Source organism: Gymnoscopelus braueri (assembly GCF_963280865.1).
Source record: "Gymnoscopelus braueri genome assembly, chromosome: 9".
NCBI classification, from domain to species: domain Eukaryota; kingdom Metazoa; phylum Chordata; class Actinopteri; order Myctophiformes; family Myctophidae; genus Gymnoscopelus; species Gymnoscopelus braueri.
The window spans coordinates 53,349,124-53,366,678 of NC_137610.1; the positions used below are offsets into that span (position 1 = coordinate 53,349,124).

Here is a 17,555-nt window from a genome sequence, read left to right on the forward strand (position 1 = left end):
TGGCGGACCCCCTATAGTAGCTCTGAGGACCCCCTAGGGGCCCCGGGACCCCCTGTTGAAGACCCCTGGCTTAATGTGTGTTGACTGTGTTCTGTCTGTCTTGCAGACTTGCACACACAAACAAAGAAGAGAGTTGCTTCTGGTTTTCATAGACCCGCTTGCTTGTTTCTCTCGCAAAAAATCTGGCAACCCTGGCCTTGGCCTGTATAAAGGCTCGCTCCGCCTCGCGCTCTGTCTCAGTGTGTCTGTGAGGGGGCGGGGCGGATCCCACAGCAGACTGAACACCATCAAACATTACAATAAAACCAAAACAAAGAAAAATAACGACCGTTCGGCCTTCATTTGGAGTCATTTGTAGAGCAGGTTCTCCTCTGCGGATAGGAAACACAACAAGGTAAACGTGTGGAGGCCGTTTTAAACCAAAAAGCCTGTTTCAGCCCGGCGTTTAATTAGCATAGGGATGCTAAGTCTAGGGGTGTATGCTAACGTTAGGTAGCCGCTCTACAGTTAGCTCTGCCCGGGGGCCGTGTGTGACCAACACCCCCCCCCCCCATCCATCCATCCATGATCCATCCATCCAGGACAATAATGTTTGAATCCAAATGAACATTAGCTCTGTCTGTTCGGGATTAGCTGTAGAATACAACTCTCGTAGACGTATTTATGATTCTGACGTTTTTCAATCTACGAGAGTTGTAGGGTTCACCCCCCCATGGACACAGGGACTTTCTGCACTATGCCCCGTAGACACTCCAAACATGTACAAATTGAAAATAAAGGTGCTTACCCCCACGCCCCAAATGTTAACTCTCGCTACGGGGCAGTAGTTTAATGTAATAATCCATATATTTCAATAAAGAAGTGTTTTAATGCCGTCTGTGGCCGAACGCCATGTTTTCACCCTCGTTTACTTCCTGTTTACATTGAGTGTAATTCCGGGTTTCACCAGATGGGGCGCGTCACTACCGCCCATTGGGAACTTCCGACAGAATCGGCCACAGACGGCATTAAAACACTTCTTTATTGAAAGATATGGATTATTACATTAAACTACTACCCCGTAGCGAGAGTTACAATTTGGGGCTTGGGGGTAAGCACCTTTATTTTCAATGTGTACATGTTTGGAGTGTCTACGGGGCATAGTGCAGAAAGTCCCTGTGTCCATGGGGGGTGAACCCTACAACTCTCGTAGATTGAAAAACGTCAGAATCATAAATACGTCTACGAGAGTTGTAATTCTACAGCTAGAAACAAGCCATAGTGCTGCCTTGGGGTTTTTAATCCTTTTAGCATCCTTTTATATAGAACTGTACTTTCTATGCTTTTTCTTTGCAAACTGTTAATAAAGTAATCAATCAATCAAAAGGCATCATAATGACAGTAAAGACACGTTATTACAACGTTGATGCTCTGTACTGTCCAGACAATGTGCTTCCTGTTTAGATCAAGAGACTGCAGATGGCATGAAATGCATATTAATCATATTTATGGAATATTTTCTTCCTTTTGTTTACATGTGTGTGTAAATTCTCATGTCTAAGCCGAGCCATCTGGATTAATTTACACCCTTTATTAATCACAATAATTATAACAGTGCAGTCAGTATTTGTAACTTAACCCATTGAGACCTTGAACTGTGTCATTTTTTGATTTGAGCTAAAAAGCATTATTTTACACTTTTGGCTATTCAAAAATAGCAGATATACAAGCTCATAGCGCGGCACCGAGTGCCGCGCTACGAGCTTGTAGATCTGCTATTTTTGAAAAATTGTGAAAATGTGTGCAAATCTTTGAATATATATATATTTTTAAAGCGAACATTTTTAACTCAAATCTTTGCTTCTGGGGGGTCCCTGGAACAAAATATTTTGATGGGGGTCCGCGGCCAAATACATATAATTTTGGGGGTCCTTGACATGAAAAAGATTGAGCACCACTGATATAGAAACATACGTTTTTCAGAAAACTGTTGAGATTTAGGAGACATTTAGAATCGGCTTCAGGTCTCAATGGGTTAAAAACTAGAAAACCATGTTCAGTCAAAGTTGTGTAAACCCCAGGGTCCACATCAGATCCCCTCAAAACATCATCTCACGTGTTGAACATGTAGCCTGACCCCCCCCACCCCGGTTTCCAGAGATGGATCATCATCATCATCGTCTGTCTGTCTGTCTGTCCTTTTGAACCGATAGATGCCTTCAGCGATGAACGGGAACAGGACTGTGCAGACTGCCAGCCCAGATGTGGGGTCCGCTCCTGGGGCCGCGGTGGGCCCCTGTCCGCTGCTGGGGGGCCAGTCGGAGGTGTTGAAGCAGGTGCTGGGGGTCGTCGAGAAGAAGCTCCGCGCCATGGAGAAGAAAAAGGTCAGTATGAAACCTCCCATTCCACAAATGCCTTCTGAATCGGTATAGTTCTCACACTTTGAAGAGGTGTTTTTAAAATGTTCAACAATAGCAGATGTTGAGCTTGCAGATCTGCTATTTTTGAATAGCCAACGCTGAACTCTAAAATGGCACGGATGCCATCCAGGTCTTAATGGCTTAAGGCAGGGGTTTTCAACCTTTTTTCATGCCAAGGACCCCTACATTTATATACCATTTGGCTGCGGACCCCCATTTGAAAATGTTTTGTGCCAGGGACCCCCCAGAAGCAAAGCTTTTGAGTAAAAAATGTTGTCTTTAAAAAAATAGATATATTCAAAGATATGCACACATTTTCGAGATTTTTCAAAAATAGCAGATCTACAAGCTCATAGCGCGGCGCTCGGTGCCGCGCTATGAGCTTGTAGATCTGCTATTTTTGAATAGCCCAAAGCTAAGTGCTTAAAAATGATTGTGATGCTATGTTAACTCATTTCGCTGGGGACCCCCTCGTACTCCCTCAAGGACCACTGGTGGTCCCCGGACCACTGGTTGAAAACCAATGGCTTAAGGCATGTTTGATATACCTCGTCGTACGACAGTCTAGCTCAAGAAATGCACAGCATTGTTTTGCCGACCTTTAAGCTCACAGTGAATGCACCACAACAGGTTGTTTTCTTGTAGATCTGCAAAAATAAATAAATCGTGAAATGTTTTGCCTGTGACATGGCCACAGTAGGGATGCCAGGTTAACACAGCCATAACACTGTGTTATAGTACAGTATGTAAACGTTGAACGCAAAGTTAAGATATTTGTGTTTGGGGGCACGGTGGCACAGTCGGTAGTGCTGTCGCCTCACAGCTAGAAGGTCCTGGGTTCGTTTCCCCCAGGGGACGCTGTGGGCGCTCCTCCGCGTGTTCTCTCCTCCGCGTCATCAGTGCCCATACCCTAGGTGGGGTTGGCGAAAGGGCCTTTCTGTGTGGAGGGTAGGTACCCTCACAAAAACATGCAGTAATCCTGGTCACTATACTGCCTCCCCCTGGTCAGCCAGGGCGCCTGATGGAGGGGAAAGGAACTGGTTGGAATAACGTGTTCCTTCCACGCGCTACGTCCTACCAGGGAAACTCTCCCCTGTCAGGTGACAAGAAGGTCAGACGGCTCTCATGCATTGAAGGAGGCATGAGCTCGGCCCTGGCCTCCCTAGGTTGGCAGAGGGAAGGTAGCGCCCAGGATTACATAGATAATTGGCACTGGGTGTAAAAAATGGGGTTACAAAATCGTGGGATAAAAAAAAAAAAAAAAAAAAAAAGATATTTGTGTTTGGTAGATCATGTTAACACATTGGGTGCCAAAACCGTATATATACGGTTTTGCGCATACTAACGTTGAGTGCCACAACCGTATTCACAGCAACAGGAAATATCACTCCTACAAGATTTAGACTCCAATCCACCTCCTGGTTAACTTATGACTTCAAAAACCTGTATCTCGGCTCCTGTGCACTTTTTTTTTTTTACAATGTTAATTTAACTATTTTCAACTGGCTGCAACTATGGAATGGATTTCCGAATGTTTTAAATTTTTTCCCCCCGATTGTACGAGACCTGTATGTGTGTAATGAGGGGATCACCGTGAGGACGGTGATCACTGAAAATATTTTGTGACTACTTGAAAAAGGTTCAAAATGTTTAAAAAGTCCTGGCACTCAAAGTATAATATTTTAATAAACCTCTGGCACCCAATGTGTTAAATTGTAAAATTGCCAATATGTCTTGTTTCTGCCTGGTTACTGAGAGACTTGACTTCTAGTCAATCTATCGGCCAAACACCAAGTCAAGAGTCGGTAGCAACAGCAGAGCCGTTTGGTATTGTCAGAGATTTTACAAATGTGTCATGTGTACTAGCCTCAAATGTGTCATGTGTACTAGCCTGGCGTAGCCAGACTATATCACTGTGTGGATATGAGTCTGGTGCTTCCATGAGGACGTTTTTTTTCCCCCAAGGGGCGGGATCAAAACAATGGCCCTCGACGCAATTGGTCAGACCAACTACCAATTACAGTCTCCCATATTCGAATACTGGGCCCTGATTGGTCACCCCAGACTTCTGGAGCAGGAAATGGATTCTCTCTATGGAGCGGTGCCAGACCCAAATCGCAGATTGGTCTGGTCCCAGGCTGCACGTGTTCAGCCCCACATACTCCGCTGTGGTGCTCATACCACAAATGCATATTCCTTTAACAAATGATTATGACAACAGACATTAATCTACCAAACACACATTCTAAACATTTTGTTAGATATATATATAATACATATATGATTTTCATAATCACTGCATTGCATATATATTATATACGGTACTATTTTTCAGTGTTTCTGCCTGGTTTTGGTGACATGTTTCCATCTAAAGACGATGATGATGTTAGCCAATGCATGGCCTTCATTCTGTTTTGTTGTTTCTCTGTTCCAGGGCAAGCTGGATGATTATCAGGCCAAGAAGAATAAAGGGGAAGGTCTCAATCAGGATCAGCTGGTGGGTTCTCACAGATTTTTTACATACACTGGCACTTAAAGGTGTAGTGAAATGAAAAATATGTTTTTCACACTTTTAGAGCATATCCGTGGTCATCATATGGGCATATCTAACAATAGAAAAAAAACGTGTATTTTTATATCAAAAGTCCCTTAACACATTGACCGCCAGAGGTTAATCTCATAATGTACTCACCAGTGCCAACGTTTTATTGTTGTTTTTTGTTTTTTTCACGTCGCCATAGATCTTGTTAAAATCCTTAAGATTGAGCTGTGCACTGTTTGTAAACATCGCGGACATCTCCCTGCGTCTACCAGTCCAAACCACGTGTCAAACGGAGCCGCCATGTTTGAGTTCTGATCGTTTATGTTAACATGGGAAATGCGAGGATGAAAAACTACATGTTTACAGGGGCTTTTACAGGGGTTTGTGTGTACGACTTAGAATGGAGACAGACGGGAAACAAAAAACGTGATCGCACTTCCGGTCGACATCGGGTGGTGTTACACTGAAAATGGTCCCCCTAGAAAAAAAAAAGAAATTCGAAAAAAAGGAAAAAGCACCACAGCCCGTAGGCTACGGGATCGGCGCTTAACCGTTGGATTTAACGGCCCGTAGAACTACGGGCCCGGCGGTAAATGTGTTAAAAGCCAATCTTAATGACTTCCTGTAAAGGAAAACGTGCTGCGTGATGACATAACGCAGCTTTCATGAATATAAATGAATCTTGATTACATGCACCTGTTTGATTCCCATAGCTGCACGTTCTTCAAACACGGCTGATTTTAATTACAGAGCTACTCCGTTTTGAATCTCATTCAAGATGACGCCCAGACGGTGTATTACTCATTTTAAACTTAATCTGCACACTTAAGATATGTATCTGAAAACATTCTAGGTTAGAAATAAGCCACGTAGTAGCAAATGTGCTTAACTGGCCGTCTCTCTCTCTCACTTGTAAACAAACACTAGCCGTGTTGCGCACGGCTGAAGTGATTGAGATTCCAACGTCCCATAGCCTGAAGGGATGGGACCTTCTGATTGGTTGAGAGTCGGTTGAGACGACGTTTCAGACTGAATCTTCAAAATAAAATGTCACTGCACTGCATCTTTAACATTACAAACCGCATGTGTTGGACTCACTTTTCTCTCTCGTTTCCCTGCAGGAGGCGCTGACCAAATTCCAGGAGATCACCCATAACCTGGAGTTCGCCAGAGAACTGCAGAAGAACTTTCACGTGTTGGGACAAGACGTAAGATCTGACAAAACTTCTACTGTAGAGCTGCAACTATCCATTATGTTTTTAGGGATTATATTCTATCTATTACTTTCTCAATTATTCAAATAATCAAGAAGGTGTTGTGATTGATGGTGATGTGATGTTTGTCAGCTTCAGTGGTGGAAAAAGTACTGACATTTTTTTACTTAAGTAAAAGTATCAATACCACAATGTAGAAGTAGCCTACTCCGTTACAAGTAAAAGGCCTGTGTTCAAAATGTTACTTGAGTAAAAGTACAAAAGTATTAGCATCAAAATATACTTATAGTACCAAAAGTAAAAGTACTAAAATGTTTGAAAATAGCCGATCTACAAGCTCACAACGCGTCGCGATGTGACGCGTTTTATACCTAAACAGCCCAATCTCAATGGGCTTTTTACACAAAAAGTATACCTGGAAAAGGATGGCTATGGCCGTTTTTAGCCCAAGGAGTGGTTTTGGTGCGAAACAAATGCTTGCAATGGATTCAGAATCATAAAAACACCCTAGTTTGACCCCTCACATGCTACTTAAAACAGAATTAAAAATTGATTTTCTTTTCCCTGCATGAAAATGCAGGGAAATGGTGGGTACCCCAACTTTCAGCAGCTGTCACAAATTCTCCTAGGGAAACTGCATTTCAGTCTTTGTGAGATGTGTTACTAGACACCTTTACAAACACATTGGTGAAGATTTTTTTTTGGTAAGGAATTTATTCCAAGATTTTTTTAATATCCCCTGACTACAGTGCCAGAGCCAATGAGTTAAGTACAGTACTTAAAGGGTAAGACCACTTTGGTAGAGGTTTGGGTTGTGTAGTTACCTTGCCATGATGTAACTCCAAAGGTGGGCAAGAAATCAAAAATAATTGCTCCATTGATTAGAAATTGATAATTCAAAATATGCTCCTCATTGACTTACATTGTACGGTAAAACAGCTCTCAAAGTCGATCTTTTAGCACGTAAATGAACCCAAACAAAGTCGATTCAGACAATATAGATCATCACCAAACCCAGTACTGTTTTTTTTTTAAATAAAAATGTCAACTTCCTGTTGATTTTACTATTTGAAGATCTGGATCCGGATCCGCGGATCCAGTCCGGGTTTTCTACTTATTAGAAATGGCAAAATCAACAGGAAGTTGACATTTTCATTAAAAAAAAAAATAGTACTGGGTTTGGTGATGCTCTATATTGTCTGAATCAACTTTGTTTGCTTTCGTTTTTGTGCTAAAAGAGTGACTTTGAGAGCTGTTTTACCGTACAATGTAAGTCAATGAGGAGCATATTTTGAATTATCAATTTCTAATCAATGGAGCAATTATTTTTGATTTCTTGCCCACCTTTGGAGTTACATCATGGCAAGGTAAATACACAACCCAAACCTCTACCAAAGTGGTCTTGCCCTTTAAGTAAATGTACTGTACTGTAACGCTACTTTGTGTTTGTCGGCACCAGATGCAGAAGGCGCAGAAGAAGACTGCGCGGCGAGAGCAGCTGAAGAAGGACGAGGGGGAACAGAAGAGGTTGAAGTCGGTGCTGGAGCTGCAGTACGTCCTGGACCGCCTGGGAGACGACGGCGTGCGGCAGGAGCTGAGGCAGGGGGCCGGGGGGTCGCCGCTGCTCTCCGACGCAGACCTCACCGCTCTGGACGACTTCTACAAGCTGGTGGGACCCGACCGAGACCAGAACGTCAGGTTGGTCTGAAAACCATGCTGTCTGTGTGGGATTTAACACTTGCCCGGTTGTAATAATAATGGATTTTATTTATAATGCACTTTATATTTGGGTAAATCTCAAAGTGCTACAATAAACAACATAAAAACCATCACACCACTATAAAATATCAAGAAAGCAGAAACACATTAAAAACATGAGGCTATAAAGCCTAGAGAGCTTTAAAAAATGCTTTGTTAAAAAGGTAGGTCTTCAGTCCTTTCTTAACACATCGGGTGCCAAACACGGTAAAAAAAACTTGTTATCAGTCATTTTTGATGGGCATTTTTGGGGGGGGCTCCAGGGGCTCCAGGGGGTCCCCAGCAAAATGTGTTAATATAGCATCACAATAGTTTTAACCTTTTATACTTTGGCTATTCAAAAACAGCAGATATACAAGCTCATATGGATATATGAGCTTGTGTGTGTGTGTGTATATATATATATATATATGTATGGATATATGAGCACATATCTATGAACTTGTAGATCTGCTATTTTTGACAAATCGTGAAATTGTGTGCAAACCTGTGAGTATATTTTTTTAAGTGAACATGTGTAACTCAAATCTTTGCTTCTGGGGGGGGGGGGTTCCTAGAACCAAATATTTGAGATGGGGGTCCACGGCCAAATACATATCATTTTGGGTGTCACTTCACATGAAAAGGTTTGAGAACCACTGGTTTTAGACAGACACGGCTAGGTGTGACGTTTACCTCGTATCCTAGTTACTTTGAAGGACCACATTGTTCTCTCTTTGCACTTTAACTTATTTGACTATTTACCCTGTCGTTTGTTGACTAGGGTTCATGCCATTTACTCTGCTCAGTGCTGCTTTCACACTCTGGAGAAGAGCTACTGTAGCAAACTACTTCTTCCCAACATTCAAAAAACCATTTAGAAGTAGGTGCTATGAGGCTGAGCTTCGGCAGGAACTGTGTGACGCGTTTCCAAACAAAACCAGCAGTTAATGTGATTTATTCATACAAAAATAATAAGGTATATTATATATATAATATTGAGCCTAGCTCACCCCCATTCTGTCACTGAATGCCCAGCAGCCTGAGACACACACCTGAAATAAACTAAAGGTAATGAACAGACATTCAGCAGGAGCTAATCAGTCAATTACTGTGGGAAGTGGGACATCAAACCAAAGCATGGGAAAAAACAAACAAAAATAAGATAACAAAGCAAAATATACATTTTGGCTCCTACTAGAGCATCTTGATAAATGCCTAACTTGTGCTTTGTCTGGTCCGTTGCAGGCTTGCTGAGCAGTACGAGGAGGCATCCGTACATCTGTGGGACCTGCTGGAGGCCAGAGACAAGGCTGTAGTTGGAACGACGTGTAAGTCTAATAATCCAGCTGGAATCCTGTTTTCCATGTTGGGCTGAAGTGAAAAGGGCATATTTGAGATGTTTTCTTTTAGTTGCCAGGTTGGAGGGGAAAACGTGTCGGACGTCTCCTTGTAAGAACAGATTCTTGATGTTTTTTTGGCTCTTGGGGAGTGGGGGGTGGAAAACGAGTCGATTTGCTGTGCAAATGTCACTCGTCTCCCTGAGAGTTGTGTGTTGGATTCCCCCCCCCCCCCCCCCCCCTTTGGTTGGTTGTCCGTGGCAGCGATGCCCGTACCGTACGAGATAACGCACTTTCCCCTCTTTATGCCGTCTCTCGTTCTTCCTACCTTGTGAATGGGTTTGTGTAGCATCTGCTGATTTAAATGATGAGGGCCTGGGTGTTATTAGGAGTGCAAGGCTGCATTCTCAGCATGATTTTACACTTTGGCTATTCAAAAATAGCAGATCTACAAGCTCGTAGCATGGCACCGAGTGCCGCGCTACGAGCTTGTAGATCTGCTATTTTTGAAAAATTTAGAAAATGCGTGCAAATCTTTGAATATATATTTTCTAAAGGGAACATTTGTAACTCAAATCTTTGCTTCTGGGGGGTCCCTGGAACAACGTATTTTGAGATGGGGGTCCGCGGCCAAATACATATCATTTTGGGGTCTTTGATATGAAAAAGTTTGAGAACCACTGACATGGGGCACACACACACACACACACACACACACACACACACACACACACACACACACACACACACACACTGCTGCATTCTGCTCACAGCGCTGGGGGCTTCAGCCTGACTCAGCAGTAGGAACAGAGCACGGTGCCAGAGGCCCTTCCTACGGGCTGGAGGAGCCACGTAAGGATACTGGTGGTGACCCAGTTAGTGTAAGGACACCCCCCCCCCCCCCCCCCCCCTCCCCTCCTCTGGTCAGGAGATCTCAGTTGGTCACTGGGGGGAGATTTTCTTCAGGCAGCTGCCCGGGGGCTTTGGGTTTGACCTGCTTTGACCCGACCACATTATCTAGCCTGAGTTTCTCCTACTGTACTGTATGTCTTGCCTATAAGATATTAAAGTCGAGGTTTATTTATGTTGCCTATGAAAAAGGTAGTGCACGCACAACTTAGGGGTGGGACGATATATCGATATCGTGATATATTGCGATATATCGCGATACTTTCTCCTGCGATAAATAATCGATATACTGCCGGAAAAAAATCAATATATAAAAAAAAAAAGAATCTGTGATATGTTGTTTTTCCGACTCTGTATTTGTGTAATGATGATTTTGAACTGTTTGGTGCTATTTTATGTGTTTATGAATTGAATACAAGGACTATCGTGATATATCGTTGGTGAAATTTCATGCAATATATCGAATATCGTGATATTATTGTTATCGAGGGCCTAATATCGCCACAGATATCGTATAGTGAGATACCCATATCGTCCCACCCCTAACGCACATCCGTTGGTCCAGGTGCTTAGACAAACAAAGTGTAATAAAAAAGAATACAGTCTGCACACTGGTGGTTGCAAAAAGCTCCAGAATGTATTGCTCGTCAACGTTTCGGCCTGTCCAGGCCTTAATCAGGACATGCATGTCCTGATTAAGGCCTGCTGCAATACCCATTCGGCCATTAGCTGAATGGGTGAAGAGGCTGACTGGGAAACGGAAGGTCCCAGGTTCAATTCCTGCCCCTCCTGTCCATGAGCAAGACACTTAACCCCTAACTGCTCCCTCCTGCGCTCAAGTCTGACCACTTGAGCAGCAATCTACTGGTTGAAGGAGAAAGCCTTCCCCTGCGGGATCCTATAGGTATCATTAGGTACACACACACACACACACACACACACACACACACACACACACACACACACACACACACACACACACACACACACACACGACAGAAAGGTCACTGATGTGAATTGTTTTAAGTGAGATTTGGAAAAATTTACATTTTCCTGCGCTGTGATCTGGGCCCAGGAAATTTGTACAATTATCCTGCGCTGTGATTGGCCAATCACAGTCTATTCGGGACTGTGATTGGCCAGTGTCACATGACACATGTGCATAGCCCTATATAAGTAACCATAACTTGAAAAAAACCAAATATTTGTTTTTTTCAAGTTATGGTTTCGTCCATCATAAAGAGTGTTTCAATAAATGTATTTATCTTTTGTACATGATTGGTTGACTCCATTCAGTATTGTGATTAGCTAGCAAGACACCGGGTTCACACAGGGTGTGATTTTTTTCACATGATCTACATTTGGTTATTTATTTTTTAGATCAGTGGTTCCCTCCCCAGCCTTTTTTCTCTTGTGTTCCCCTTGAGCTGTTCTGACATGCCGATCGTAGCCCCTAAGGCGTGTTGATGATTCCCCTAAATTTCTTCTATTTAACTCATATTCAACTTTTAGCATCTAACACAACTGACGATGAATTGAATGACTCCGCTTTAAAACCACAGTCCAATAATAACCCTTAGTGTTCCTCTCCTTGTAGACAAAGCTCTCAAAGAGACTCTGGAGCAGGTGCTGCAGAGCGGCTACTTCGACAAGGCTCCTCCTCACCTCAACGGTCTGTGTGAGGAGGAGGAGGAGGAGGAGGAGGAGGAAGATGACGATGAGGAGGAGGAGTTAGAGGTGGCGGCCGTGGCCGTCGCGACGGAGCCGGTGGCAGTGGAGTCTTCGGAGGCCGAGGACCAGACGGTGGACGCAGGTCACTTTTTTTTCATCCTTCTCACACCAACCACACTCACCGCTTTTTTCTTTTTTACGCATTTCAAGGAATACAACTTAACCCTTTAAGACCGGGGGACGCATCTGTGTAACCACTTTATCCATATTTTATACTTTTGGCTATTCAAAAATAGCAGATCTACAAGCTCATAGCGCGGCACCGAGTGCCGCGCTATGAGCTTGTAGATCTGCTATTTTTTTTTAAATCGTGTTTTTTTTTGTTGCAAATCTTTGAATATATATCTATAAAGCAATTGTTTTTTACTCAAATCTTTGCTTCTGGGGGTCCCTGGAATATTTTTTTTTTTTAGATGGGGGGGTCCACAGCCAAATACATATCGTTGTGGGGCTCCTTGACACTGACATTAATATTATAGCAACATAAGTGTTTCAGAAAACTGTTTTAAACTGATTTAGAAGACATTTGTAGAATCCCCAGAAGCAATAACATTTTAGCTAGAAATGCTCACTTTAAATATATATATATTCAAAGATTTGCACAACATTTTTCACGATTTTTCAAAAATAGCAGATCTACAAGCTCATAGCGCGGCACTCGGTGCCGCGCTATGAGCTTGTATATCTGCTATTTTTGAATAGCCCAACGAAATCTAAAAATGACACACAGATGCGTTCTCAGGGTATAGAGAGTTAAAAAATGTTTTCTGCCCACAGAAGTGGAGATCATAGAGGACTACCAGGAACCTATTGAGGTGGAAGCTACAGAGGTGAGCAGCTTGTCTTTGCCTGCTTCTCTTGTCTCACTGGTTTTCTACATGCATGTGGTTCATGAGCGGGTTCCAGGGGTAGCCTGGTAAAACAGCTGACCAAAATGGAACGGGCCGCCATCTTGTCTGTCCGCTATAAAACCTTTCGCTTTGAAACTTTAAAACGCTCTCAAACTTCTTTTTTGAGGCACGGAATTTACTTTTAAGATATCGTTTGGATAGAATTTAGTTGTTTAACTAACATATATGTGGTCAATTAATTATGACAGAGCCTACCGCCCCTATAAGTGAGGTTTGGAAATGTGTACAATTATCCTGCGCTGTGATTGGCCAAAAAAAAACCCGCCTAACCCTGCACCGTGATTGGCCAATCACAGTCTATTCAGGACTGTGATTGGCCAGTGTCACATGACACATGTGCATAGCCCTATATAAGAAACCATAACTTTAAAAAAAAACATAAATTGGTTTTTTTTAAGTTATGGTTTCGTCCATCATAAAGAGTGTTTCAATAAATGTATTTATTTCTTGTACATGATTGGTTGACTCCATTCAGTATTGTGATTTGCTAGCAAGACACCGCCCATTTCACACAGGGTGTGATTTTTTTTTTTAAATCAGAGAACCGGCAGGGGCGGACAGTGACACGCATGTATCCGAATAAAGCAACCTATTTTCGGCATGGCCCCTTCTAAAGTCCCCTTGCGTCATATTTGCCCGGGGATGGGGAAAATGAGCTGCCGATTGGCTGAAGGGGATCAAACTGCTGATTGGCTGAAGGGGTTGTCAGTCAACTGTACTAATCCAGCCCAGCTCCCAAATTGCCCATACAGGCCTGTAGACCAGTCAACAACAACAAAAAAAAACAGTCAACATCATAATTACAGAGAGACACATACAGTATATTAAAAATCACACCCAGTGTGAAGTGGGCGGTGTGGTCATCACAGTGATGGAAGCTCACTTTGAAAAAAAAAAATGATTTTTCGAAGTGCATAATCCTATTTATAGGTTATTAATGTCATCATGTGTCTCGCTAGCCAATCACAGTGCTGAATAGAGTCAGCCAATCACAGTACAGCTAGGGGTGTACTAATGAGCCAATCACAATACAGCTAATGAGGTGTCCCAACCCCACTTATAGGGGCGGCTACACCGCCCAAAAGACGCGTGAATTTGATTGACAAATGCTTCGACACTGTATGCACACAAAGTTTGCAAGTAAAGGCATGGGTTGTGATGTATTGTCCAACTCAAGCTGCACATTTACTGTAGATTTCCCTTACAGCATGAGCACTCGTGTGTGTGTGTGGGTGTTTATATTGCACACAGACACTTCCTTCCTGAAATGAAATGCAAATGAGATTTCCGGAGGGAGGGGGGTTTACCAGGCTATTCCAGGGGGTCCCCAAGCTACAATATTGATGGGGTCTGTAACTCGGACCCTCTGAGTTAAATTAACGCTGAGGATTTTATGGTGTAGATTGGTAGCCTGGTATCCAGCCTGCTTCGCTACGTTCGGCGGACTTTTTTTTCTCTCTTCGCTTCTCAGTCTGGAAAGCCTCCTATCTCCAAGGGAGGCGGGACATGCCAAAAGCTTCGAATCGAACCTGGGGCTTCTGATTGGTCTGTGGTGGGGGGCGGGACCAAAAAAACAGTGTGACCGTTGTGATTCGTCATTCGTTTGAACAACATCCAATCAGCAACGACGTTGCCCAACGTAACATATGTAGTTCCAGTGTAGTTCTGCAAAACCTCCCAATGGGAGGCTTTCCAGACTGAGAAGCGAAGAGAGAAAAAAAAGTCCGCCGAACGTAGCGAAGCAGGCTGGATACCAGGCTAGTAGATTGGGGTCCTAGAGATAAACAAACAAACTCATATAAAATGGGGGTCCGGGGCCTAATGCATACATCAAACCCCTGGAAAGGAAAAGGGTTGAGTCATCACAGTGATGTGTGACTGTCCTGTTTCTGTCTGTTTGTCCAGTTTGTAAACAGACAGTTCATTCCAGACGACCCGTTCAGCAGCAGCGATAAGGAGCAGGGAGACGAGTGGGCCACGTCAGAAACAGAGGTACGCTACGCAACTAAGGAGGAAGTAGCAAGAGGAGGTAGAGCGACCGCTTCGATCCCGGGCTCCAACAAAGTTAGTCGGAAGTGTCCTTGAGCAAGACGCTGAACCCCTAATTGCTCCCGATGAGCAGGTTGGTGCCTTACATGGTTTCCTCCGCCATCGGTGTGTGTGTGAATGGGTGAATGTAATGCACAATCTAGTAAAGCGCCTTGGATAAATGCGCTATATAAATGCACCATTTACCATTTAACTAAGTGTAATGTAAAGTCCCTCCGTCCCGTTCTGACTCAGCGGAATGCCCTCCAGCATCATGTATATATGTCACAGGGTGAATGGAGAACCAGGTAGATTGAAGACAGAGCGCTCGTTTTTAGGCACAGGGCTTCGGGGCGAGGCGGGGCTTTTAGCGAGGCTCGCGAGGAGGAGGAGGAGAAGGAGGACGCTGCGAGGCGGGGGTTTATTACGTGAGGCTCGCGAGGAGGAGCTCCTCCTCGCGAAATAAACCGTCTGGAGAACGCGGAGAGGCGGGGCTTTGATGTGCCGACGCGGACCTGTGTTTTGTTGTTCCCCCCCACATAGCAACCAGGAAGCTACGCTAGGGGAACGACGGAGGCACGCCGACTTAGTGGAGCTTGAGGCCGAGGAAGCGCGCCCTCGCGCCTCCAGGCGCGAGGGCGCGCGCTGACCGGCCGATGCTCCACTAGTCGACTCAGCGCCGTTTGAGTTGTAAACCGATAGGGACAGAATAGTTCTTTTCATGGATCACTGTGTGTGTGTGTGTGTGTGTGTGTGTGTGTGTGTGTGTGTGTCAGGGAGAAAGTAAAACAAAAGCCAGAACACAATAAAAGTATCTTAACAGTCCTGCTTTCAATAAACCAAAAAAAGCATGCGTGTGTGTGCGCTTGTGTGTGTGTGTGTGTGACTGTGTGTGTGTGTGGTCGCAGCCATATACATGTTTGTGCACAAGCCTGGCTTGTGGCTCCCTCTAGTGTTGCTTCTACAGAATTGCTGGGTGGGTGGTAAAAACGAACGCGCCTTCTTCAATCTACCTGGTTCTCCATTCACCCTGTAACATATACACTCTAGAGGGCGATAGATTCTATCGGACGCCTCGGGCAGGAGGACCATGTAGACCAAAAAATGAAAACACTGCATCCCTCAGTTTGGTTTTGACAGTACTTTTTTTTTTTAAACAAGGCTTGCCGTCAGAAGTGGGCTTTGAGACCCACATGGAAAGTGGTGCGAAGCCCCGCTTTTGCCAACTCTGTGCCTTTTTGGAGTTGCGTGCCTTTTCATTCTAGAAGTGTAATCCTCCTATAATTTGACAAACCTCTGTACACACACACACAGACAACGTACTTAAACTTAAAGGACACAGAAAACATTCTTACGGATCTGTGTGTGTGTGAGAGAGACGGAGAGAGTGGGGGGGGGGTAATCTCCACGCGACCGAACGGGTGTGTGTGTCTCTGTGTGTATGCGAGGGGACCCGGGGGGTCCGCGACGGGACGCGCGGGGGGAAGGGGGGGACGCGGCGCGGCGGGACGGGACGCGCAATAACCCCACACTTGCAACTGCTTTCGCCTGCGCACTTCACCGGGTATGGTCTGGGCAAGTGTAATCCGGGACCATTTTAGGTTTGAAGCGCCTGGTGAATGAATGCTCGTCCTACACGGTAGGATTGAAACCCGGCACCAGCACAGGGTCCCTGAGGACCAGAATGAGAACCACAGGTCTAAATAAGCAAAGCGCTTTGGATGCAACGTTTTCCCCTGATGTCTGTCTGTCTGTCTGTCTGTCTGTCTGTCTGTCTGTCTGTCTGTCTGTCTGTCTGTCTGTCTGTCTGTCTGTCTGTCTGTCTGTCTGTCTGTCCGTCCGTTCCGTCTTGTTTCAGATCTCCATTCCCTCCCAGGCGGTCGGCGCCATGCAGCCACACCTTGTCCAGACCACCCCTCCTCCCCCGGCCCCCGCCCCCCTGGAGACCACCACCCCCCACCCCATGACATTACCCCCCGCTGTGGCGCCCCCCGCCGACCCCTTGGTCCGCAAGCAGGTTGTACAGGACCTGATGGCACAGATGCAGGGAACGTACAACTTTATGCAGGTGAGGCAGCAGCACCAGTATGCCATTATCTGATGACAAATGGGGGGGGGGGGGGGGGCGGGGTAGTACCTTTTGTAGATCTGCTATTTTTGGAACATTTCGTATTTTATTGTCTCCGCCAGGCCGAAAGGCATGGCGAGAGAGTATGTTTTGCTCCCTGTCCGTCCGTCCGTGTGTCCTGTCCGTCCGTTAGCAGCTAATCTCCGGCACCGTTGGCCCGGTCGCTGTGAAACTGTGCACACACACTCCCTGGATGCCAATTCAGAACCTCTGCCCCAAATGTTTCACATGGGCCTGTTATAGCGCCACCAGGAGGCCGATTTGTGCAAAACCCATTTTTTTTACATTACTCCTACAGATTTTATCCAAACGTCATGCAAATCGGTACACAGTATCTCTATAGTCATGTGATCAACCCGGATCTGTCTGATTTTCCAGATGTCCATCCTCATTGGCTAAGGTTCGCTTCCAAAGTTTGCAGGATTGGTCCGTTTTGAACAAAATGCCTCAAATCATGAACGCAGCTTGCCATTTCCGTGAAATTCACACGCACATTCCCACTAGGCCGAGGAAGAAATGCCCCCCTTTTCACATTGGCCTGTTATAGCGCCACCAGCAGGTCTAATTTAACAAAACACATTTTTGGAACAAAATGTCTCAAATCATGAATGCAGTG

General features: G+C 44.7%; 1 protein-coding gene across 1 annotated transcript in view; it reads left to right on the forward strand.

The window, feature by feature from the left end:
• The first annotated feature begins 252 nt into the window (after positions 1–252).
• caprin1b (cell cycle associated protein 1b) overlaps positions 253–17,555 on the forward strand; it is a 34,453-nt gene continuing 17,150 nt past the window's right edge. The window contains 10 exon segments of the mRNA XM_080436716.1: positions 253–394; positions 2,193–2,363; positions 4,834–4,896; positions 6,063–6,149; positions 7,615–7,853; positions 9,141–9,223; positions 11,739–11,954; positions 12,650–12,702; positions 14,689–14,775; positions 16,670–16,879. Of these exon segments, the coding sequence (XP_080292842.1) occupies positions 2,193–2,363; positions 4,834–4,896; positions 6,063–6,149; positions 7,615–7,853; positions 9,141–9,223; positions 11,739–11,954; positions 12,650–12,702; positions 14,689–14,775; positions 16,670–16,879 (1,209 nt within the window). The 5' untranslated portion in view covers positions 253–394.